Below are 25,408 nucleotides of genomic sequence, written 5' to 3' on the forward strand. Positions count from 1 at the left end.
TAATCCCCAGGAATGAATATGCCTCCCGGCAGGCGACAGAATCCCTGCATCTAGAGGCAGGACTGGGAGAGGCAGGACTAACGGAGACTTCGGGCTCCCGCTGCCAGGCAGAGCCGGTGCTTTTCCAGCCTGCGGCTGCCCCGCTCCCCCACGACAGCGCAGGGTTTGGGGGCTCCCATCCCACGCAGGCACACCAGGTCTGGAAAAGGACTCGACGCCCGCAGTTTTCTGTCCCCTTTCACCTCCCGGACTCCCGGCAACGCCGAGCGTGGCGCGCGCTGCCGGAGAACGTCTGCCCAGCTTGCCCGGCGCCGACCAATCCCGAGCTTCCATGCAAATGAGGCTCCTTATCGGGCCGGGGCTCCTCCTCCCGCGGCCTGGGCAGTAGTCACCCATTCATGGGGCTAGCGCACGGCTGAAGCCCGGCTCCGTGGCGCTCTCAGCCACCGCCTCCTTTCGACTCTGGGTCTTCCCCTTCCTTTTACAACTGATCCTGTTGGGGATTTTTTTTTTTTTTTTTCTAAATTGGAGCAGAGGGGAGGAACAGGGAGGGGGGGACCAGGAGGAAGGGGAGAGATTAGGCAGCCATCAATCTTCTGCTGTTTCTCCCAGAACAGGTGATGCTGCTAAATTGTGATCAGTTTCTGGATGCAACGCTGCGACTGGAAGGATGCGAGCGACCTAGGGCAGGGAGGCTGAGGCGGCAGATCTGAATTTGCCGAGGATAAAACACCAAATTTGACTACATCAGTCTGCCACCTCGCGCGTGAAGCAAAGGACCCATTAGCTTTTTTTTTTTTTTTTTTCCCAAGAGGGACTGAAACTTCAGCACTTGATCCCTTTTCTTGGATTGCTTTGGAAGGAGACGGTTTGGTGGCAGCGCTGGGAACAGTCAGGACTGTTTTGTTGTACTCTTATTTTTAAAGTGACAGTAAAGGATCAGACTTTTTAAATGTTTGGGATCCAAGATACTTTAGGAAGAGGACCAGCTCTGAAAGAGAAATCGCTGGGTGCTGAGATGGATTCGGTCAGGTCCTGGGTCCGGAATGTCGGTGTGGTGGATGCCAATGTCGCGGCGCAGAGGTAACGAATGAGAGGGCCTCACATTTTGGGAGAGGGCCCCAAAGTCTCTTCCTCCTTCTCGCCCTCACTCTCTCTGTCCCCCTTATCTCCGATTTCTCTTTCCCTCTGTCTGTCCGTCTCTCTGTCCCCATCTGTCGCTCTGGCCCCTCGTGCTGGGGTTTGCCCTCGGGCAAGCAGGTCGCTGCAGTCAGGGAGACACTGGCCCGGCAGACAACACTCGAGTGTCTGAACTGCTTGAGTCGTTTGCGTCTCTACCCTAGTTGTTCCCCACAGACCAGAAAAATATCAAATAGCAAATATTCAACGCGTCGCAGTCCAGCTCCTAGTCCTCCGACTCGGGCCGGGCCGCCTGGGGAGTCAGCTTGAGGACCGGAGCTGGGAGTCGCGGCCGCGGGTGGAGAGTTGGCTTCCTGGGGATACTGGGTTTCACCACGCCGCTCCTGAGCGCCTCTCCTACCGCATCTTGCCGGGCGACTCCGGGAGGCCGGGAGCTCGGCGGCCAGATGGTGACGGCGGCGGCGTGGGGAGCGGGAGAGGCGGGAGCGGCTGCCGGGAGCTGGGAATGGGGGGTGGGGGCTGGGAAGGTCAGAGCTCAGTAATCCAACAGTCGGCCAAACACACGGGATGACGGGAGAGAGAGAAAAAAGATGAAGAAATAACAGTAGAAGGAACCGTAGAGGTAGAGGAGAGGCGAGGAGAAGAGGCTGGTCGCCAGAAGTCCTAGCAATCACCATCCTCTAGTTTTGGCGGTCTGTGAAGTTGGCTTCTTTCTAGAGCCTCCGCGTGCTGGGATAGAAACACCTTTTCTGGTGGCCACTCCACAAAGACATTCTGTCCGCCCCCCATCCCATCAACACCACTGAGCTGGGATGTCTGGGCTCCACGTCCTTGCCTGTGAGAGGCAGTCCCCTTTCCCCGAAGAGATCACGAACATCTCCCCAGGATGCTCGCCTTCCCTTCCCCACTCCAGGCAGCCCACCCCTAAGCCCGGACATCACACGGAGAAATGACCCCTTTCCCAGACAGGCCACATCTCCAGGTGTCCCGGGTCGAGCGAACCAGCTGCCATTCTTTGAGGAGGGGAAGCAGAAGTCGAATCGTTCGGGGGGACCCGGGCCGAGCCCAGGAGGTGCCGGGATCCCTCGGGCAGACGGATTTCTGCAGCCGGTCGGGGGGACTCTCTGAGCTGGAGACAGAGTGAACTCCGAGAGCTCGGCGCATTTTCTTAGCAGGGCTCCTTAAAGACGCCTCCCCCACCTTCTTTACCCGGATCAAACAGTTGCTAAATTGGAACAGGCAGCCGGGGCGAGAATATTCTATTCTAGCAAAAAAGTGAAAGTGCTCCGACTCCGGGGCTCGCAGCCTGGGGACCCCAGCGGCTCGGGGCATCTCCCGCTATTTGCGCGCTCGCCTAGGCCCCGAGTCTCTGGTTAAATGTGGTCTGGAGATAAGTTTGCCCTGGCCGCTGCCGGTCGGCGAGGAGGTGGGTGCACACGCTGCGGTAGCTCGAGGGCGCCTCCCGGGTCCCCCAACTTTGGTTTCGCTGTCAGCTGGTTTGGCGGGGGCCGCCGGGAGACAGGGCTTGAGCCGAGATTCCCTCCGCCCCAGGCGAGGACGCTTTCTACCTCTTCATAACGTTTTGGTTTCTCCAAGCCCATCAGCTCTGGGGACTGGGGGGGTTCCATCAGTATCACAACATCCGTGGTGACCCGCTGTGTGTTGTTGTGCGGGTCACGGTCACCGGGATTCGCCCAGCCACTGACCGGGGCACTACTTTTCGGAAAAGCGAGGGAAGGAGAGCGTGAAGCCTCCCCCTCTCTCACCAAGAGGGAGCTCTGGGCTCAGTCTGGGCTTCCCGTTTCGGTCGGGGGTGCTTACCCACCGTCTTTCAGAGTTAGCTTGGGGGGGCGGGGGGCGTTTCACTTCAAAAGCAAAGGAGGCGCTTATTCCCCTAACCCGGAGTACCACCTCTGCGGTCCACCTGAAAGGGGGCAGGGACGACCCGATGGTACAGACACTGACCGGCCGCTGTCCCCAGAATCACTCAAAGTTTCTGTCTGCATCCTCGATCCTTGGGTCTCCAGTAAAGCCCGACAGTGAATGGCCCAGCACTGGGACGCTGGGAGGCTGGACCACCGGGTGGTGTTGAGGAGCCGCCGGAGGCATTGGCCACCCGACCCCCATGGCCACTGCGACCCGTCTCATGAGTCCTGGCTCTTAATCCGACTTGAGAAAAGGCCGAGGGGCCCAAGATTTTGGATTCGGGACGCTGACTGTTGCGCCTCTGCGATGTTGCATGTGCGTTGGTAACACCGTGTATTTCTCTCTTTCCCGGTGCCTGGTGTTCCCCGTATCTGTCCCTGCGCAGTGGGGTCGCCCTATCCCGGGCCCACTTTGAGAAGCAGCCACCCTCCAACTTGAGGAAATCAAACTTCTTTCACTTCGTGCTGGCGCTCTACGACAGGCAGGGGCAGCCGGTGGAGATCGAGCGCACCGCTTTCGTGGACTTCGTGGAGAACGACAAAGTAAGCGGAGGTCCCCCTCCCCCCCTTTCCGGGGCCTAATAACTCCCTCCTTGCAAAGCACTGAAGATTCCATCTGTCACTCCCGACACTTTCCGCTCACATCATCAGGGATGATAAATCGAGGCTTCTCACCCCCAGCCCCTAAATCACTGGGTTTCTCCGCACCTCCTCTTGTCCCCACTCCTCGCACCCAGCGCTCTGCTGCGGGAAGCGCTCTCCTGTCTGCTTCCGGAGCCTCCTGGTCATTAGCAACCCCTAACTGCGGAGCAAACGCCCTTCTAACTAAAGCATAACTTACAAAAATATACCCAAGGCCGCCCGGCCCTTCTCAGGGTTATTTTTATTGCACCTGCTGGCGTCGGTGGCCTGGATGGATTGAATCAGTACTAGGTGGAAACCCACCAGCCCAGCTTCAGCCTGCCTTCCCAACCATGCCTTCTCTCCTACTCTTGCTCACTAAAGCAGCTCCTGCTCTGAACCCAGGCGCTGGTTTTGGGACTGGATTTGATTTCAGATGAAGGACCGTTTACCTAAGCCTATGTGTGACCAAGGAAAAGCCCCTTGTCCTCTCAGGGCCTCAGTCTCCCCAGCTGTACAACACAAACTTTAGAGCAGAGCTTTCCAAGGACCCTTCCCCCTGCTCTTCTTGAACCCTGGGACCCTGGCCCTGAGCTCCTGGCCCTGGTGAGCTCTGGTCTTGGTGGGATAAGAACCGAGTGCTGCCCCTCCAAATGACAAATCTCTTCACTTTTCGGCCAAGAGATACCTTGGGCTTAATAAGTACAGGCTAGCACCGGATGGTTTGGGTGGGGGCAAGACAGCACTAGAGTGATGCCTGGGTCGTTGAGACTCAGGAGTCACACTTCGGAGGACATTTTTGAGAGGGCGGGACAGGCGGTTGGGGGGGTCAAGTGGCTGAGAACTCTGGCAAATTTCTGAGTTCTGTTGCTGGCTCTTGTCATTTGACCTCGGCCTGGGCAGAGGGGTTGTTTAAAGCTGTCTTTTGAGGGGCAGAAAGGTGGTGGGAGGCAGTGTGGGGACGTGCTCATATTGGGGGGCTGGCAAGAGGGGGAACCGAAAGTTGCCTATCTTTTCAGGAACAGGGCAACGAGAAGACCAACAACGGCACCCACTACAAGTTACAGCTTCTCTATAGCAACGGTGAGCGCCCCGCACCGAAGTGCACCTGATAGTGGGCTCCAGAAACCTGCGAGGTGTTTTTCAGTTTCAAGGAAGGCAGTTGACCTTGATGCAGACGCTTGTGGGCGGCTTCCAGGGTGGACCCAGGGACAGGAGGGTTGCGGGAGATTCAGTCAGGGCGGGGGGCGGAGGGAGGAGGTTCGTCTCTCTCCCCCCAACTGCTCAGCCCTGGCGCCTACAGTCAGAAGAGGGTGCTCGGGCCTTTGCCTCACGTCGGAGACAGGTTTGGGGTGCCTGGAGGCGCTTAGCGGCTCCTGAGTTGTGAACGTCCGTCCCCCCTCCCTTGCAGGCGTCCGCACGGAGCAGGACCTCTACGTTAGGCTCATCGACTCAGTCACCAAGCAGGTGAGCTCGCCGGCCACTCGGTCTCTCCAGGCGCGATATCAGCCGCCCCTTTCCCACTAGTTAGCCTCTGGCCTCCCTTCGACCCCACCACGCGCTCCATGATTTACTGGGTCAGGCTTCATACACCCCCTCCACAGCAATTTGCACCGCGTCACTCTAGAAAATGTCCTGTGCCATTTCTGTCCGACTGGGGAGACACGGGGGGCGGCCGAAGGTGAGCAAAGGGAGGCGGCGAGGAAACGATTACTGGGAAACTCAGCACCCCCCCCACCAAAGTTACCTTTTGCTGAGAAATATTTTCTCACTGTGGGAAGAACTTTTCTATTGTTATTTTGCTTTAATTAACCTGGCAACTGCTCAGGTTCTGTGCGGCTCCCGGAACTCACAGTGAAGGAGCAGGTGGTAAGAGGAAAAATGGTTGTGTTTGCTCTAAAGTGTCCTCTTTCTTTGTCCCTCTGCTCCCTTCCTGCCCCCCCCGGCCCCCGCCCCCGCAGCCCATCGCCTATGAGGGACAGAATAAGAATCCGGAAATGTGCCGAGTTCTCCTTACGCACGAGGTGATGTGCAGGTAAGAGCAGCCTTTTCCTCCGGGCTTTGCTGGAAAACCAGAGAGGTGAGCCGCGGCTGGCCGGCTCGAGGAGGCTCCGGGCCTTACCTTTCAGAGAGATGGTGAGCGGGAAGGGAGGCCTTGACCGCAGACTCGCCCGGGGCCTAGTTCACTAGACCCTTCTCCCTTTAAGGCAAGGCTCTTGGGGCAGATCCGTTAGAAGCACTCGAAAAGAAAATCCAGAGACACTCAGGATTTCAACTCCACCGGCGTCGCCGGACATTCTCGGTCACCGGAAAAGCCTCCGCTGTCCCTGGGTTGGCTGCAGCGCTTGAGGCCCCCCGCAGCCCCACGCTGGGTTTGGAATCGAGGGTTTTCCCCGAAACCACCTCCGAGCCAGGCCAGGGGCTGCTCGGTTCCCACCTGACCTGCGCTCTAGGGGTAGATTTCATTGTGGGGCCACTTGTGGAGTTACCGATTCACTTCCAGTCAAAGTACTGGAAGCACTCAGTCTGGGCAAGGGACCGCCAGAGGGTCGAGCCCCCCGTTTCTGGGCGCTTCCCTTCACTGAGGCACCTGTCTGTGATGCGGGACCATTTCCTTCCTTCAGGGAAGTCGCCACTCCTATGATTTCACATGCCTGAGAGTTTCTCAGGCTAGGCAGAATTGCCCGGTAAAGGCCAGCAAGGTTCCCCAGGGGTGGGTGGGAGGGGCAGGGATAAGACCCTGGCGAATGTGGGATCTGGAGCAACAACTGGGTTCTGAGGGACAAGTTGTGAAAGGTGCGGCCTATTCTCCTTTCTACACCGTTTCCCGTCTTCTTTTCAGAGACACAATGTATTCCATTTTCGGTCCTGAAGATTGCCCCCTTTCTTCTGCTTGACTAAAAGAAAATAAAAAATCAGAACAAATTCGCCCACACACTTATTCATTTTTCAACAAATGTTTATTGAGCGCATCTGTATACCAGGCTGAGTGTTGGGGATCTCACAAGAGTGAGAAACGATATAAAAAAGAAACTCTTGGAAGAGTGTGGTAATTTTACTATTAAATTTAAATGTGTATTCCATATGCATTTTTCTTCCCCTAGGATCTTGTATTGGAGGGAAAGCCTCAATTCTTACCCAGCTATTGCTTCAGTGAATGTCTTCCAACTCCAGACTTGGTAGTTTGGAGTAATTGCAGGCAGTCTGATTTAGTACAAACTGTTTTATGGGCAGCTCCCGGCAGACCTGTCCCCCCTCCCGGACCTAGTCAGAATGAAACCATAACAATCAGACATGTTTGTTTTGGTTTTGACCAAGTATTAGAAAAACAGACTTGCCAAATGCAAAGTTCAACTCTGCCAGTGGCCTCAGCTGAGGGCAATTGAGGCTTCTTTGCCTGAGTGGTCCGGGTGAGGAGTTGGGCAGTGGAGTTATCCAGGGGACGCTGAGTGGTACCCTTTGCTAGATTAGTTAAGAAAGAAAATGCAATTTCAAGTTGTACTTCTATATAATTCCTAGATTAAATAGAATGCTTTGAATTGCTCGGCTAATCAAAGAGCAGTTTTTTTCTCCTCTTCACACTTCTAAATGTCTTTATTTGGAGCGATTACCTTCTTAAAAGGGCACAGAAGAAAACACAACAAGACAAAAAACAAAACAACAGAAACCTGGCCCATTTTCTGACGAATTATACCTATCACTTTAAATAATACTTGCATGCCCCATCCAACTGTAGTTAAGGCTGACATTTTTATTTTTAAGCCCTATCAAATCCTCCTCATTTTATGCTGTTTAAGAAGCAGCATCAATTTTTAAACCCTCTAGTTTAGTCTGCATTAGTAACACAATATAAAAATTTAATGTACTGTAACTTCTCTGCATTTGAGACCTGAGAAAGTGCTCGATATTTCCTTCCCAAACAAGAATTTAAAAACAAATATTAATTATGGGTAAATAAATGATCATTGGATGGTTACTGTATCTGCAGTGTGTGTGTGTGTGTGTGTGTGTGTGTGTGCGCGCGTTGTGGGAGCTGAGGTGGAGTGGTGGTGAGTATTGGATGCGACTAAAAGGGAAGTTCTCATTCAATCTGTCAGTTAGAGCTGGTTGATTCTCCAGTATGGGAAAAACAGTTCCTTCCCCCACAGTTTCCCAGCCAGTTAGAGCAGCCAGTGATTGAGGGATGAATCAGTTGCCTACTTCCCCAGCAGTCATTGCTTGTAGTTAGTCTCATTTGCATGGTGTTCTTTGGCATACCTGGGCACCTCCCCCGATGGTTTTCTGTTCTGTGATCTTTAGTAAAAGGCTCATAAATTGGTGTTTAGCTTCAAGGTGGGAACAAAGCAAGAGGAGAAAATAAATCTCTTTAGGAATAACTTCTTCTCCCCCAATTGTATCTGCTCCTCTCTTCCCTGCTTTAGTTCACTTTGCCAATTATTAGCAAGGAGAACTCTAGTTGTTATGTCGCTGCCAGCCACCTCTGTGCCCTCAATGCTCAGAGGGTTAAAAGATATTATAATTTGAACAGAAGTCGTCTCAAGGCCTACAGCTGGCTAATAACAGAGTTGTATTGAGCGCGAGCAAACCCCACAGCTGTGACTTTTCGCCACAAGGCTCAGGCTAGACAGGGCCCTAATCAGATGGGCCAGCCGGGCAGTGGGGCCAGTGTCTTTATCGGCCAGATGGTGTGAATTTAGACACTTTTGTTATGCAATCGCAGGGAGGAGTTGGAGAGAAGAAAACAAAACAAAAGCCACCATGCTGTGCGCTTATTTGAGTTTGAAATTAGAGACAGATTTTTGAAAGTTGAGGGTTGAATTTTAAAAACCGTTTCGGAGGGGAAAGGGACACGTTAGCTTGTCTTGAACAGGAGTTTGGCTGACTGGACACCCTGTGTCCATGGCGGGGGGCTTTTTTTTCTTCTTCTTCTTCTTTTCCCCCTGCCATTCCTCATCCCTCTTTTAGGTAAGATTCAGGATTGTAATAAAACTTCTCATACCCAATCTTCTCCCCTCCCCCCACAAACACGCACTTGTTTTATTTGCTCTCTTTCCCTCTTCAAAGACTCCATGTAGAGTTAGGGACAATACAAGAGGCCTGTAAGCAAATTGAGAGTGTTTCAGGTAAAAGGGTCTCCAAATAAGCACTAGGATAAAATAAGTCAAACTAAGCCAAACAGAGAAACAGCTTTCATTTTCATTCATTAGGAAAAAAGAGCATCTCTGAGCCTCTCCGTGATAGGAACACAGTTTCAACCTATTGCGAATTTGGGTTTGTTCTTCTGTTTTATTTTTTTCTTCTTTGACAGTCACTTTCAGTTTTTAAAAACACTTGTCAGGAACTTCAAACCTTGCAACTTTCCCGTTAGAAAAGAACCCTAAAGACTTTTAACTAGAGTAGTTAATCTGAAGTTGGTCATTCAGGCTATGTCTGTATAGCAAAGGGGAGGGAGAGTCCAGTTTTTAGTGTGAGTAATTCAGACACCCAGTTCCTTAGCATCAGGTATCTTTTTTTTTCAGAGCGCTTGTTCGGGAGCCTGGGCCTATGCGCACCTTCAACTCTCTTCACTTCCCGTTGCTTGTGATAATATCGACGGCATGAGGACTGAATGCTCTTTAAGAAACAAAATAAAGAACCACTAGGGCATATTGATGAGGCTTTTTCTTTTAAAAAAGAAGAAAAGAATTAGCTTCAGTTAACTTAGAGACCCAGAGAAATTTTAAGAAGCTCTCAAGTGGGAGCAAACATAGCTAAACTGTACTGCTTTTATACCTTTGCTGTTATAGTTCAACAGCCAAGTGAATGTCTTCTATTTCTGCTACACACTGATATTAACATTGGAGATTATGTTTAAATATCGTACTGTTGGAAAATGGAAGACTGCATCCTAAAGTTTCTCTGCATTTTTTCTTTGCATATCACTTCCTTCCCTGGGTTGATCCACCACATTGCGTTATACTGGCTCCAGGCTTAAATTTTTATCTGTTTTTCTTCTCCTCCGGAGGAAATCCCCATGGAAAGCAGCTGAATTCAGCTGAGCAATTTTGCAAACTTACTCGGCCTCCTCAATCATTCCTACCCAAACTAAACAGATTGGCATATTCTGACAACGTGTGTGCCTGTCATTAAATTGTGCCTGGCATGGTACACATATTTGGGGTTAGGTTGTCCTGCTGGTGATGTCCAAGAAGAGTTTAGCTGGAAGGTCTTTGGGTAACTAGCATGTATGAGTCTTTTAAAATCGTGTTACTAAGAAAAGAGTTTTGCTTTAGAAATAGAAGAGGTGGGGCATGGAAATGGGTGGGGGTGGGGAGTTGGGAAGAGAGACTTGGGTTTTGCAGGGTGGGAGGGCAGCTGGCCAGCATTTTTATTGGTGTTAATCTTGGGACAGCTTGAAATTTTAAAAGCTAAGACCTAATATAATTTCAAAGGCAAAATATTATCTCAGAAAATTCCAGTGGCTACCTCTGGTATTTAAGAAAATTGGGACAATTTTTCTTTTACTTCCTACTAATTTGATTAAGTTTCTTAAAACCTCATTGTGCCCATTTGGTGAACATTTCTAGCATTTCTCAAGATATTTTACTTTCTGAGAATGTTGGAGTCATTTACTGAATAATCCACACATCACTGTCTGAGAGAGATGGGCTTTTAGGTTTTTAAATATTTATTTAAAAAAAATTCTGTGGAGGGTCAGAGAGGGCAAATGGACTGTAGAGAGCCACGCAGCAAATCTGTGACTGGGCTTTTGAGTCCCTGCTGCCACACGGGCTCTCTCTTTTCCTCACCCCCCTGCCCTCTCATTTGTAGGGCAGGTAGGGAATCTCACCCTCATGGATTTCTTAAAGCTGCAAGGGATTCTGGAGATTATATAGTCCAACATTTTCATTTTTTATATAAGGCAGGCAAAACCCAGAGGGTTAAAGAGATTTGACTAAATTCATGCATCTGGTTAGTGACAGAGTTGTGTTAGACTCCAAAGCCCTGAGTCCCAGCTCAGCAACCTTTTTATTGCACCGTGTCAATCTTTAAAAAAAAAATAGAGAGAAACTGTCATGGGAAGGGCAGTATTCACATATAGTTTGGTTATTACTAACATTTATTAGGCATATTCTCCAACTGGTATGGACAATAATGTTTTTCTTATAAGCCATTTCAAGGTTAGATCCTTCATCAGTTACAGTTGATAGTGGACTGTGCACTTGAAATTAGCTGCGAAGTATTCAGAAGTTTGTGGTCCTGACAAGCAGCCAACAGGCAAGATGGGGAGGGAATTCCCTAGTGTTTCCCCACCACCAAGCTTCCTTTGCCCTTTTCACATTTGTCTAGGTATTTCACACAGATACCTTTGGATTGGAGTGTTTTGCTCTGCTCAGGTCCTTCTGAGTGTTTCCTTCCTGCTGTAGTTGCTCTAGGGGTTCTTCCTTTTCTCTTGCTCTCACATAATTCCGCAAGCATTTATTGAGCTTCTACCGAGTACCTAGCATGTTTCTAGGTAGAATTTTTGGGAGGTAGAGTTTTCAATATGTTCCCTTGCTGAGTTCCATTTCTGTTCCAGACTTGGTGAAAATTATTGGCAAGATTATCCTGAAGCTTCCTGTCTTGTTTTCTTCCAACTTTAAAATGTATATCATAGTTCTGGTCTTCTTCCATCAGCTTTTGAAAATGATGGGAATGAATGAATGAACACATGTTTATAAAGTACACCTAGTTCTCTGGAGAAAGATGTTATATAAATAAGGTTTATAATAACCCAGGCAGCTACTTGTGGTCTATTTTATACATTTTCCTTTGCTCTTTTTCTTCAAATATTTACTGAGACACAAAGACCTCAAGTATAAAGAAAAAAAAATTTTTTTTCTTTATATACACTTATAAAAATCATTGAACACTGAGCTGGAAGTGGCCTTATAGATCTTTAAACTCAACTGTCTGTGGTTCAGATTATAAGTATGGCTCTCGGGTAAGTTTCAATTTGCTAAGAATCACCCAGCTTATAAATTATAGAGAATTTGAGTGAGTATCTTTTGGCTCCAAGTTCAGTGTTTTATTTATTTATTTATAATATGGCCAAATTCTGCTTTCAAGCAGCTTAAAGTTAGGAAGCTACTTAAGATGTACTCATTTTTGTGAATGTTCTTACATTGCATGATCATTGTGTTTTCTTGATTCAATAAATTTTACTCTTTTGGTTCCTTTCCAATCTACAGTCGATGTTGTGAAAAGAAAAGTTGTGGAAACCGAAATGAGACTCCTTCAGACCCTGTCATCATCGACAGGTAGGGACAAAATGTGATTTTTCTCATTGTTGGTTTCTTTCTTTCTTCAGTCTCAACCCTGAGTACTAATCATTTGGTGCTTTGGCATAAGGTTGGTTTCATATTATCCTAAGGCATTAAACTAGTCCAACACGTGTGTCCTCTTTCTGGTTGGCCTTTCTTGGAAGATGTCAGAACCTTCCATTTGAGTATATGCCTTGAAATCTATGATGGTATTCTTTTCCAGGGCAGTAACTTCAGCTTAATAAGAAGTCTGTGGATAGCGAAGAATGGTCAACAGTGCCATCTTCCTATCTGGCGGATCATGGGCTCAATCAGTTTCCTAGACAGGGTGAGATGTCCCGAGTTACGCAGCAATCCCTACACCATTCTCGGTGATTGCCGCTGGGCTTGAAGAGTGTCAGTTTTGATTATGGTTTAGGGAATTGTGACAAGCTTTCTGTTGCATTGAGTGAGATTCCTTTCTACCATGAAGGACTACATTCTGGGTTCTATGTCATATTCAGAGTGGGAAAGATTCTTTGGGACAAGATGCTAATTCATTGAAATGTGATTTAGGCATCCTCAGCTGTCTGTTTTTGTGATTGGAAACAGAACTTACAAACCAACTAAGAAATACCAAATTAACTTCTAGCAATCATGTAATTTTTAAGAAACCCCATATTCCCACCCCTAATTTTTTCTCTTTCGTTAAAAAACGGAGTAATTCCCTGTTGCTTCTTTCTTTGGGTTTTTATATTTCTAGCCAGGTCCTGAAATGGATTGGAGAGACCACAGTCTCCGAAGTTGTTATTCCAATATTCCAGTGAATTCTCAGTTGGGAGAATGGAACCTCTGGCATTCTTCCCAGAAAACCCGTCTTGTTTCTTCACGGAAAGTATAGTATAGCCCTAGGAATGAGGAGGCTGGAATTCTGGTCCTGTCCTAGCTACTGACCTCGGACAAAGCACTCAGCATCTTTGTTTTTCAGTGGTATAGTGATGTGTTAGAGGGCACTGCCCACTGCTGTAGGTTTCCTGAAGCTACTGAAAGAGCAGTGACAGGCTTGCCATAGTCTCTGAGATGCTTGGAGGAGGATGATAGCCAAATAGAAAATGTTTGTGGGATGTGTATGGTTTCTGTGCCATTTTAGGTGGATTACTGTTGGAGTTTCTTCAGTTTTTCTGACATTGACGGAGTTATAAGAACTCTTTGGGGTTTGCTGTCTTCCTCATTTTATAAATGGAAAAGCTGAACCCTGGAATGATGGCATGACTTACTCACAGGTATACAGCTTGTTGGGGCAGAGCTGGTGCTAGAACATGGTTGTACTGACTCCTGCCACAGCCACAGCATTGTTTGCTTTCTATACTAACTGCTATCAGTTGGATCTGCTGATTGCGCATGACATAATTTACCTCCTTCCAAGGATGCCCTTGGGATCCTCTGGGGGCATTTGAAGCATAAGAGGGTTGCCTAGATGCAGTTCCAAATTTCTCATCCTTTCTAGTGTGTAGACTGAGCTTGCTTATCTTCATATAGTCTTTTTCACTAAAGTACTCTAACCTCAAGAATGCTACATCTTTTCTTGTAATAAACACTCCATAAACCAGCCTTGGAAGTGTTTGCAAACCTATAAAATGCTAACCTGCACCTTACTTCTCATAAGCATACATCTTAAAGACTCTGCACTGAGCAGCAGTTCTTACTTTAAAAAAACGACGTATAACCTGCATCCATTGATAATGGCCGAATATGCTTACGTCCTATGTAATGCACAAGGGCAAAAGAAAGCACAGACTTTTTGCATCTTTGGAGAGAAAAAATTTTCATATTAGGTGCCTTCATAGCTTGTGCTAGAATGCCTTAAATTCTTCTGAGAAGGTGGGAATTGTATCTTGGCTACATGTTATGGAGTTTTATGTGACTGGCATTTATTTTTACTATCCTTTGTACACCAAAACAGGCCATCGATGTCTCTGTATCAGTTGAAATATGTGTTACTTCCGAAAGGATGCACGTCTACACATGGAAACATACATACCAAAGGGTACTGTAGATGGACCAGTGTCAGGTTTTAAGAGAACCTGTTTTATTATAAACAGATGCATTTGTTTAGCTTGCTTATTGTAGGGGTTTGTTTGATGATATTGTTCCTCATGGAAACCTTGCATTATTGTTCCTGAACGTCACTTGGGTTTACCTTGGCCTTCTTGCCTTCATTTGAAGAAGCAAAAGGAGAATGAAGTCAGGTTTTCATTTGTTGGAGGTGGCTTGGGTGGTTTGTGTCATCTAGGGGCTTGGTTGAACTGTGATTGTAGTCCCTGGGTTCAACATCTGCTAACTTGGAGGTGATGAGTTCTCCCACGAGCACCAAACTGGTGCAAAGTGGTGTATTTTGGATTTCCTCTCAATAAATATGGAACTCTCTTCTTTGCGCGTGTTCCTGTAATGCCAGCTAATTATTTCCTCGCCCTTCTCACCCAGTCTAACCGGATGCAGTTAATTTACACTGTCTCTCTTTGAGTTTCCTCACACAACAGGCATGTTCCACTCTGGCTCAAGGGAAGCCTATTTGTTCTCTCGGAATTCTACATGTTCTGGGGGAGACTTGAGGGTTCCCAAACTTTTCATCACCAAGGACCCCCCCTTTTTTTTTTCTTAGTGAATCCAGGGTTTTGCAAGATTTTGCAAGCCAAACTGCAATTAATGAGTAATAATTCAGCTGTAATTTTATTTTTATTAATCAAAGACATGTAATAGGATGGGAAATAAAAATCTCATCCCAGAAATGCCTTTGATGTCGTCAGTGGCCAGTCAAAGTTTTTGAGCAGCATGAGGCAACCAGTGTTACCACACTGACTCGTTACCACACTGACTCGATAGATTTCCAGCTAAAAAATAAAACAAGTTGACTTTTCAGTTGGCCTTGTGACCACATCCTGGGCAGATATTCAGTTTCTAATAGGCTGCTTGAGATAGTAAGAACAGCTTTTACTACTTTGTGGCTCCTTAATTGAAAACCTTTGGGTTCTACAATGGGGTATCTTCCATCAGTTATTTAGTTCTCCATTTTCTAAGACGTAGCCCCCAATTTGGACTTTCTTTTGCTGCTAAATTGCTCCCTGCCCTGATCTCTCTAGACTCACAACTTTTTTATTTTCAGTTGTCTTTTCAGCATGCCTTTGTGCATTCTTGGGCAGCCACACCCGTCTCCACAAAGCCAGGTCAACATCCAGCCCAGCAGGACTTGCTACTAAATCTCAGCCCCCAGCAGAGCCTTCCTTCTGTGTAAATACCTGTATATGAGCGGGAGTAGGGTTTATTGATTTTTATTGTAAAAACCCAAATTGTCTGGGAAAACAAAACAAAACAGAACAAAACAAAACCAAAAGCAATAATATCTTTACTGTGTAATAATCTTGTCTGTAAATATCTGTGTGGTAAATAAAAATGAAGAGGTTCAAGCTGATTTACATTTTGTGGTTTTCAGAGGGAAGCTCTGATTCAACTTCATTTATCATGGGCTGTGCCCTCTTCAAACTCTCTTCTCTGTCTAGAAGCTTCTTCTGAATATCCGCTTTAGTCTCTGGGGCTCAGGATAATCTGGTGGTCCATGAAGGTGCATTTTAGGGACAGCCTCGGGGACTTGTCTCACATGTTTGTCAGTTTGTCGTACTGTGGTGGCTTGCATGTTGCTGTGATCCTGGAAGCTATGTCATCTGTATTTCAAATACCACAGGGTTATCCATGGTAGGAAGGTTTCAGCTGAGCTTCCAGACTAAGACAGACTAGGAAGAAGGACTTGGCGGTCTACTTCTGAAAAAAATTAGCCACTGAAAACCTTATGAATAGCAGTGGAACATTGTCTGATATAGTACCGGAAGGCGAGCCCCTCAGGTTGGAAGGCACTCCAAAGACGACCGCGGAAGAGCTTCTTCCTCAAAGTAGAGTTGACTTTATTGATGTGGGTTCCAGCTTTCAGGACCTTCATTTGCTGATGTGGCATGATTCAAAATGAGAAGAAGCAGCTGCAAACATACACGGTAGCTGCAACAACGGACTCAAGCAAAACAACAATTGTGAGGATGGCGCAGGACTACTCAGTGTTTTGTTCTGTTGTACGCAGGATTGCTATGAGTCAGACAGACTCGACGGCACCTAGCAACAGCAACAACTCACACACTTGGGAGAAGGAAAAAGATTCCTTCTCATTTCTGTCCTTGTAGCTCCATAAAAAGTCAGATGGTTTGAGATGGGGAGATTTCCTTTTGAGTCTTTGCAGGCTACCCTGGCCCGTGTGCATACTGGTGGGGTGTTTCCTATTAAAAGAGCAGGTCCAACCTATTTTTCACATGCTAAATGTTCTAGTCTTTTGTGCTGGGATGTTGGTCTCAATATTTAAGAGCTCTGTTCCCAGAGGACCATTTTAAGTGTTAGATGGATGGGGTTTGTTTATTTTCTTTTTCTAGAAGTCAAGCAAACAACAGAATGGCCCTCATTCAAAAGGTTTACTAAAAAATATCTGGTGTTTAGTTGCCTATGAGGGATTTTCCTGCAGTTATCTCCTTCCCTCCTTTTTTTAAAAAAAGTTTTCTCCTGCCTCCATCTTGTCACTGAGTCCTCACCTGCTGCCCTTGCCTCTAGCCAAGGTTCTCCTTTGCACTTCCTCTGCCATCTCATTTACTCTTCCTTCCTGCCTCTTTCTGCCTCTTTCCTGTGGGCCATCCATGCTAGTCCTCTACCAAGTTAATCACTTAACTCTAGTGAAATGTTATTTTAGAGGATAATTATGAGGCATAAAACCCTTGTCCACCTGCCATGCAAGCTAGACAGTATCTCATTAATCTGGGACACTGGAGTTTTTTTCATTCTGTTATTTCTATATTAATCCATTCTTGATCTGTGGACAGTCTGCTTTTGATTCCACTGTCCCTTTCAGCATAGAAGTAGTTTTTGGGTAGTAGTTGGAGTTGAGCTCTAGGTGAGCTTTATGCCCATAAAGCATGGCAGATGCCTGTGGTCCAAGGCTACTCAAGACAGGCTTTCAGGCTCCCTCCCTGTCCCTGAACATGAGCAAGCCAGATATATCAGCAGTGATACCCCCTGAATAAAGAATTCTGGCTCTCAGAAGGATGGATAAGGCTAATAATAAACATTTATCTAACATTTACTTGACGTTTATTGTGTGTTGGGCATTGTGCTAAGCAATTTATGTTAATTAAGTAATTTTCTTAATTAATCTTCAACATGAAAGTCTCAATTTTACAGAAAGTCTCAAATTAGTCTTAAGAAGTTAGGTAATTCAGCCAAGGTAACACAGCCAGTTTCATGGGTGAAACTTGAGTTTAGTTAAAGGGTGGAAATTATAGAGAAAAAGATTTTGGCAAGTAGAAAGAAAAATTGTCCAGAATTTAGAATTGTTAAAGAATGGAAAGGACTTGTGTAGTATCAGTGAAATTACTTGGAAGAACTCCTGGTAGGAACATTAAAGAGGGGAGTTGTTCTCTGGGAAGTGGTGGGTGTTGTTGACCCCTGAACTATCGATTAACTCTGTACAAGTCACATTCAGCCTTGTGACTGGCTTGATGCAATATCAGTCCCCAATGTGACTGAGAAGCAGTATGGAACAGCAGAAAGGATCATGCATAAGGATCGGGAGACCTGCTTCTGGTCCCAGATTGTTCACTGACTAGCTGTATAATGCTACAGAGGTCATGTAGCCTTCTTTCTGGGCCTCAGTTTCTCTATCCATAAAATGAAGTGTGCTGGGTTAATGGGTGACCTTTACATTTCCTCCCAGCTCTGATTTCTCTGATCCTAGCTCAGGGGTCAGATTAGGGTGCTGGGCATGCTAATTCATCATCCTTGCTCATCAATAATTTACAGGAGCTATTAACAAAAAAAAAAAAATTATTTTTTTATTTTTTTATTAACATATGCCTTCTGTTCTGTGCCCAGACTCCCCATCTCCACTATAGGGAAGCTCAGTGTGGGAAAGAGTCTACAAAAGTTTGGTCTGGGGCAATTTTTAATTTTTAGTGAAAATTTCATTCCCTCGGGGGGGGGGGTTCAGATTTTCTTACTAAAACACAGAGATTATCTCCCCACTATGAATGCATCATTCTTTCATGTTCTTCTTTTGTTTTCTACCAGGGCCTTTGCCAGTTTTTTGGTCATTTCAGGGAGATACAGGTAGGAGAAGGGACTCTGCTGCTTGCTGGTCTGGAAAAAAACACCCCTTTGGGCTGAAGCACTTCATTGGAGGACTGTCTGAGCCAAGCAGTTGAAAAAAGAAACTCAGTTTCCTCAGGGAAAATCACTGTCCTCCAGGTAGCTAAAGGGATGGTACTGCAGAGTTAGTACGTTCAGTCCTGCTGTTAGTTTTTAAGCATTATGCTCAGTCCACTTGACTCACCAGCCTACCTGGACTTGATGAGCTTTAGGATATGACACAAACTAGCTTAGTCAGCTATAAATTAGTTCATTTCATGCTTTGTTCATTTTGTAATTCCTTCTGTTATTCAGTTACTAAGCAAATATTTGTGAACTTCTGGCACTGAGGTACCAGCAGGGAATATAACAGGCATGGTGCCTACTTTCATGGAGCTTACAGCTTAAATAATCACACAAATCAACATGTATTTACAAACTGTGAAAAATACTTGAAGATTAGGTAGGTGGGTGGTAGATAAGTTCCAACTTTCTAGTCTCATCATTTCTTTCTCTATGAATCCTCTGTCCCATCCAACAGACCTCGAATATTTCATCTTCTTTGTACACACCATTTCTCCCTGGAATACCACATTTCTACCTCCCCAAGCTCTCTGCCAATATAAATCTTATCTCTTTTTCAAGGCTGAGTTCAGATTCTGTCTCCTCAAAGATATCAACTCTTATAGCCAAAGTCTTTCAACTTGACATTTATCACATATACTCACGCTTGTTGGTACGTACATGGGTGTTGTTAGCTTTTTACCAATTCACGCTTGCCTGACATTCCCAGCTATAACTCTTGAATTCCAGATACCATATGTCGTTTAAGTTTTGACTCTAATATTTGGCATTAATATTACTATCTCCTTCATGATGTATTATATATGTTAATATATATAAGATGTCCACACAACGTGTGACACAGAGATGTTTAAAAAAATAACAGTTACTATTATTCTGTCTCTCCCACAGTGACTATCCAGACTATCCTATAGAGCTCAGTAAATATTAGTTGACAGGTTAATCTCTGACTGCCAAGAATAGTCATTTGAAGAGAGTGGACAGCTAAGTCCTTTGCCAGTTCACACAGGACCTTTGTTGTAACTACCTGTATTTGACAACTGCTTAGCAATCTTATATAGCAGTCTTGTCCCCAGTGGCAGGTTGGTATAAAACAACACCAAGAACAGATATGTAGGGTTGTAAAGCAGATTGAATACTTACTCTCCTGTAATTCAGTAAATATTTATTGAGGGCCCATTATGTCATAGACTTTGCAAAGTGCTCCTAGAGATAATGAGATTAAATAGACACAAAGCTTTCCCATAAAAAGCTTATAGTTTAGAAAGAAAAACAAAGGATTTGCAAAAATAACTATGTTGTAATGTAGAATGTAAAAAGTGCCATAAAAGAGGTAGACATAAATCTTCTGGGGATCTGAAGGTGGGGAGATAATTTCCATCTTGGCAGAGGTAGGTAGGGTGGGGTGCAAATCACCTTTCTGGAGGTGATAAATGAGCTGGGCATTGAAAGATGGTTATAACTTGGGCATACACAGTTGAGGTCTAAGGGCATTCTAGGAGGAGGAGAGCCTGTAGGAAAAGGCATGTGGAAAGGAATGTGTTATTATTAGTCTACTGGGAAGACTTTCCTAAATATGCTTGTAGTTTTACAAGCACATGGATATGTGTGAAGGGTGACAGTAGAAGAAGTTGTAAAGATGATTTGGATCCAGATTTTAGAGAACTTCTTGTGCCCATACAAAGGTATTTTGACATTATTTTGTTGGCAATGGGAAGACCTCAAAGGATTTTTAGCAGTGCAATGTCATTCATGGTCAGATTGATATTTTAGAGAAAGAACTTTGAGAATTGATTGGAAAATGGAGGCTGGATGTAAGGAAATCTATTAGGAAGATGTTACAATAGTACATGAATGCTTTTCCTTTTGTGGCTCTTTTGGGAATTTATCAGTTTTTCCTGCCAAGACTTGGACATTATTTCCATCACCAGAAACCCTGGTGGCATAGTGGTTAAGAGCTGTGGCTGCTAACCAAAAGGTTGGCAGTTCGAATCCACCAGGCGCTCCTTGGAAACTCTATGGGGCAATTCTACTCTGTCCTATAGGGTCGCTATGAGTCAGAATTGACTGGATGGCAATGGGCTTTTTTTTTTTTTTTTGCTTGATACTATTTGGAAACACTGGTGGTATAGTGGCTCAGTGCTATGGCTGGTAACAAAAAGATCAACAGTTCAAATCCACCAGGCACTCCATGGAAACCCTATGGGGCAGTTCTACTTTGTCCTATAAGGTCACTATGAGTTGGAATTGACTTGACAGAAATGGTTTTCAGGTTTATGCTACCAGGAATTAAAAAGATTGGCACAGAGCTTCAGATTTTATTACTTTCTATAAAAATATCCTGGACATTCCCTCTTGCACCACCACCAGCAGTTAGGAGTCAGTTTTTCCCTGCCAGATAACACCAGTATCAGTCACTGGAGGTGAAAGGTCCATTTTCTCACCTCTCCACACCTCGTTTCCCTCCCCCAGTACATCTACCACTCCAAAGCTTTTGCTGATGTTGCCACTTGTCCCCGTGAGCACTCGTCCTTTGTTCACCCGGAAGCTCAGATCCTTTGCAAAGAGCTGCGTTGTACCATCTGGCGATCTGTGAATTTTTTAGTAGCCTGGATGTTCGTGAGAAAGCAGAAACTGAGGCCAGAATCCAAACAATTTATAAGTAATTCTTTAGAAAAGAGAGAGAAAGACCATCAGTTCACCATTACATTCAAAGTTCTTGCCTAGGTCCCCTGGATCAACTCCCAATGAAGATCAGAGGACCAACTAGATGTGTGGGGTTGTTCAGAATAGATAATGGTATGCTTCCAGCTTCTTCCTTATGAAATTGTGTGATGTGATTAAATAGAAGATTTGCCAGGAAGTTGATGAGTCAATAAGAGTAGAAGAATAATAGTATGCTGAAATTGTGCTTAGCTGGAAATAGTAAATAAATGTTTGCTTGTAGAGAAGATATCTCTTTCCAAAAGTTGTCTAACTGGCTTTGGAGGAACAAAGAACCTGGAGGTTGGGAAAGGTTCTGACATGACTACAATGTTCACCCAAAAAGGACCTTCTAGAATTCAAGTTATTTTATCTCTTTTTCTGTTTGAGTAAATAGAAATATGGGCTGGATACATTCTTTTAGGTTTATTTATGATTGGGAAAATAAGACCCGTATATCCCAAGGATATGAGAAAAAAGCTATCCAAGGATGATTTGCAGATTTAGGGTTCTCTCCATAAAATCTGGCTAGGTTATTTGTTTGTTGATTGAGAGCTTATAAGAATTTTTCTTTGTTGCTCTGTCTTTCACGATGACCTAGTATTGCAATTGGGGAGGGGCATCTGATCAGGAAGGGAGGTAGCTGAATGACGAGAGACTTGAAACATGTCACCCAGCACGGACCCAAGTCTACAAAGGGGCAGCATTTCATCAGTCTAGACTCAGTAATTAATTAAATGATTGTCCTCTGGGAAGTTTTTGTTCTAAGCTCAAAGTTATCACTGAAGGCAAACTTTTCCCAGCCCCCTCAAGACCACCAAGAAGCCAGAGCTGGTGAGAAATGCTGCAGCTGCTCCCAAGCAACAGGAGCTTTTTAGAAGGAAGTAAGGGAGAAATTACTAATTCCACTGATATCATGGGAGGAACTGAGGAATTTGCAGGGATGGAACCATTGGATTAAGGCCAGCACCCTGGGGTTAACACTTCTGTGGCCCACAACAGGCCAGGACTTTTAAAAGAGAAAACTCACAAAATGGAGGTGAGTTCAAGGCAGGAGGCTTTGTACCTCTGAAAGCTGCTAATCACACCTAACCCCTCCAATAAAGCTCGAGGTGGATCTCCATGGAGACAAGTAGTGAGCTTTTATGCACAACTGCACAGGATACTTTCCTGATTATTTAAAGCTATCCACATGACTTGTTTTAGCTACATACTGGGGCTGTCACCCTGCATTTCAGTTGAGAAAACTATTGAAGAGCAACTACTTCAGGGGCTGTAGCAGGTCAGAGACTCAACTGGGATTAAAGCCAAGGTCTCTGTTTCCCAGGACAAAGCTGAGGTGGTCTTATGCGAGGAGAGAGACAGAAGAGATGATGAGATTCATGTAGAATTGTTACTGAACTGCAAAGCTTCTAACCAGAATGAAGGTTTGGAGGATTCACCATGCTCCAAACACTGTGCCAAAGGTTATTCTGTGGCATTTTACTTCACTCTAATCAGTAATTTTTTATGTAGCCAGTTTCTTCTGTGCAAAAGGCTTTTATTACTTCAGAAGAAATAACGCTGTACATAGGACATAGTGGGTTGAGTACTTGAAGTGGCTATTATTATTGTAGTATGATATTCACTATAGTAAAAGCACTAGAGTCAGAACTAGGTTTGAGTACTCCTCTGTCATTCATTCATTCACTCCTTATTCATTCATTCATTTCCTCCCCCTCCTTGAATCTAGATTTGCAGATTCATTCATTCCCTCACTCATTCATGTTTTCATTTTCTCCCTCACTTTGAATCTAGAGCTGCCAAATTTAGCAAATAAAAATATAGGATACACAGTTAAATTTGGATATCGGATAAACACAAGTAATTTTTTTTAGTATAAATATGTCCCAGTTAAATTTGAATTTCAGATAAACAATGAAAAAATATTCAGTATCAGTATATCTCATGCAATATTCGGGATATACTTATACTAAAAATTTCTTTGTTATTTATGTGGCACTCAAAGGTAACTGGCTATCCTGTATTTTATCCAACAACCCTACTTGAATCCCAGCTTCTTTTCTGAGGAATAGAAAAGTAATGCCCCACAGCACTGGAGGGAAGAGAGATGATGTATATGAAAGTGCCCTATGCCTCGAATGAGCCCGGCAACATCAGCACATGCAGCTGTGCCTTTTCTTGAATGGATTTTCTACCTTTTTGTGGGGCTTAATGATCTTTGCCTCCTGGTCTGTGCAGAAGTTGACACTTAGGTGATTCATTTAGGGGACTGATAGGTGAGCAGAACGTATTATTGGGAACCATCAGCATTTCCTTCCCCCCTTCTTTGTCAGTTTCTCCTCCCCCAAGTCCCTCTTTTCCATGCTCCGTCTCTTCTGTCCTCCTTTTTTGTCACCTTTCAGTCCCTTGGTCTCATGCTCTGTCTAGACCCTGCTTTATAGACTTGTCACCTCCTCTGGATTGCTTTTGCTTAGCATCTACTGTCCATCTTCTGTTCACTTTCGTTCTGACTTCCCTAAAAGCCTTTGTTCAGCATTCCCTAAGTCTCCTTCTTCAGCTCTTAAAACATGTGGGATTGTTTAGGCTCGAGTGATAAATTACATGGAGTTTAAGGTAAAGGAGAATCTCCACTCTCCCTCTTTGGTAGTGGCTGATGTTTGAATAAGAGCCAGACATTACTTCTGTTTAACTCTCACAGTCCACTTGATGCTTGCCCAAGTAAATGTAGAGTGGCTAATGCATTTTATCATCCCGATGTGGAGGCACAAGATGAAGAATAACCACCATTTAGAAATATGTATCTAGATAATTTTGTATATCTTAAAGAAAATCTAACTTACAAAATTAGATGTCATCTAGATTCAACCTACACAGAAAGGGAATGGCAGATTTTAAAATTCTCGTTCTACTCCTCTTAGCTCCCTTTTATCACCACCCTTTTCTCAGTTCCCCTGTTTTTGCTTTGTTCACCTTTCCTCTTACTTCCTGCATTCTGTTAGGGTCTCCCTTGCTTTCTGTCCATTGCCTTGCATTTCTAATGGTGTGTCAAACCTTGCTTCCAATTCCAGCAGTCAGGAGCATTTCCCTTAGCAACTCGCACCCTAATGCTTTTCTTCTGCACCCTCCCTTTCTTCTTTTCATTCCCTGATGAAGAATAAATGCTGGTTTCACTGTAGGTGTTCTGTTTATAACTCTGGGTTGGTGGTTTTCACTTCAGGTGGAGTCCATTGAGCTTGTAAATTGTATTGGATCAGTGAACCCATAATGAGACCTCTAAGCCCAAACAGTGGAAGTCTGCTGGGATTTTATTGTTCATAAAGCTTCTTCCCTGGAGAGGGATACAGTCATTAGGTGTGCACTGTGTTTAATATTTGGTCATGACAGGAAGCAATAATTTTCTATTTTTATGGTGGCTTCTGAGTTTTTGAAGCAATTGTCTAATTCACATCACTGGGACTGGGAGTAAATTAACTAGACAGTGAGGAAAGCCCCTGTGTGGTTTTGGTAGGGGCACGTCTTGTTTAGCATCTTTCTCCATCCTGTGTCTGACCTCCGCTACTCCTGATGGCTGGGACCTGCCTATACTAGGGTGCACCTTATCACTTGGAGCCCTCTGAGTCCCTGGGTGGTACAAACAGTTAATGTGCTCAACTGTTAACTAAAAGGATGAAGGTTCAAGTTCACCTGGGGGTGCCTTGGAAGAAAGTCCTGGTAATCTACTTCCAAAGAACCAGCTGTTGACAACCCTGTAGAGCACGGTTCTACTCTGATACACATGGGGTCACCATGAGTCAAAATCTGCTTGACAGCGACTGGTGGAAAGAACTCTCCCTGTCAAGTGAAAATGTTTCTTCTCTAAAGAGGAAGTGAGCTGTGGGAAAATGAGGACCCCTCTCCTCTGTCCTTTAAAGCAGTTCCCTCTTTAGATGAGAGGGGTGCTAGAAGTTTTCCAAGATTGGCACTGCCCTAAAAGAGGCTGCCTTCTCATTTCTTAACCTCTGATAAACAAACACCTGGTAAGCATGTGGTTTTGAGTGTGATACCTATTCTAAAGATTTTCAATCTAATCCAGCACAAAAGCAGCTCCAAGTTAAGGGGTAAGACTCATCAACTACCTCATGGGAAAGGAGATGACCTTGGCCTAGAAACTCCTGAAACAGGGCCCAGGGGGCTTCAGTAAACCTAAGAACCTGGAGACTAGGAGAAAGAGGTCTCAGTGAACTTGCATTATCTCTATCTGTTGGCCAGGTAGACTTGCAATGCCAAAACGCCAGGAAGGAATTTCCTAGGCATAGGCTCAGCTTCTCCCTATCCAACTATGCAAAGAGGGGTGTAACTGGCAGATTATCCCATAGTCCACTGGGGCCAATGATCCATTGACTTCCGGATGCTGTTTACTGGGACAGCAGTATTTACAGTTTCAGGGAACTGGGATTCTATGATGTATTTCCGAGGACAAGG

At 45.2% G+C, this 25,408-nt stretch overlaps 1 protein-coding gene across 6 annotated transcripts in view; it reads left to right on the plus strand.

Moving 5' to 3' along the window:
• Nucleotides 1–547: 547 nt before the first annotated feature.
• The window catches only part of EBF2 (EBF transcription factor 2), a 212,215-nt gene continuing 187,354 nt past the window's right edge, over nucleotides 548–25,408 (plus strand). For 5 of the 6 annotated variants that reach the window (XM_003412466.4, XM_003412467.4, XM_064272664.1 and 2 more), the window contains exons 1-6: nucleotides 548–1,083; nucleotides 3,452–3,608; nucleotides 4,706–4,769; nucleotides 5,098–5,153; nucleotides 5,648–5,721; nucleotides 11,897–11,965. In XM_003412466.4, the coding sequence (XP_003412514.1) occupies nucleotides 953–1,083; nucleotides 3,452–3,608; nucleotides 4,706–4,769; nucleotides 5,098–5,153; nucleotides 5,648–5,721; nucleotides 11,897–11,965 (551 nt within the window). In that variant the 5' untranslated portion in view covers nucleotides 548–952. The remainder of the gene's footprint in view (nucleotides 1,084–3,451; nucleotides 3,609–4,705; nucleotides 4,770–5,097; nucleotides 5,154–5,647; nucleotides 5,722–11,896; nucleotides 11,966–25,408) is intronic. The other variant, XM_010592360.3, reaches the window with a different exon arrangement.

Source organism: Loxodonta africana, chromosome 19, assembly GCF_030014295.1.
Source record: "Loxodonta africana isolate mLoxAfr1 chromosome 19, mLoxAfr1.hap2, whole genome shotgun sequence".
Taxonomy (NCBI): domain Eukaryota; kingdom Metazoa; phylum Chordata; class Mammalia; order Proboscidea; family Elephantidae; genus Loxodonta; species Loxodonta africana.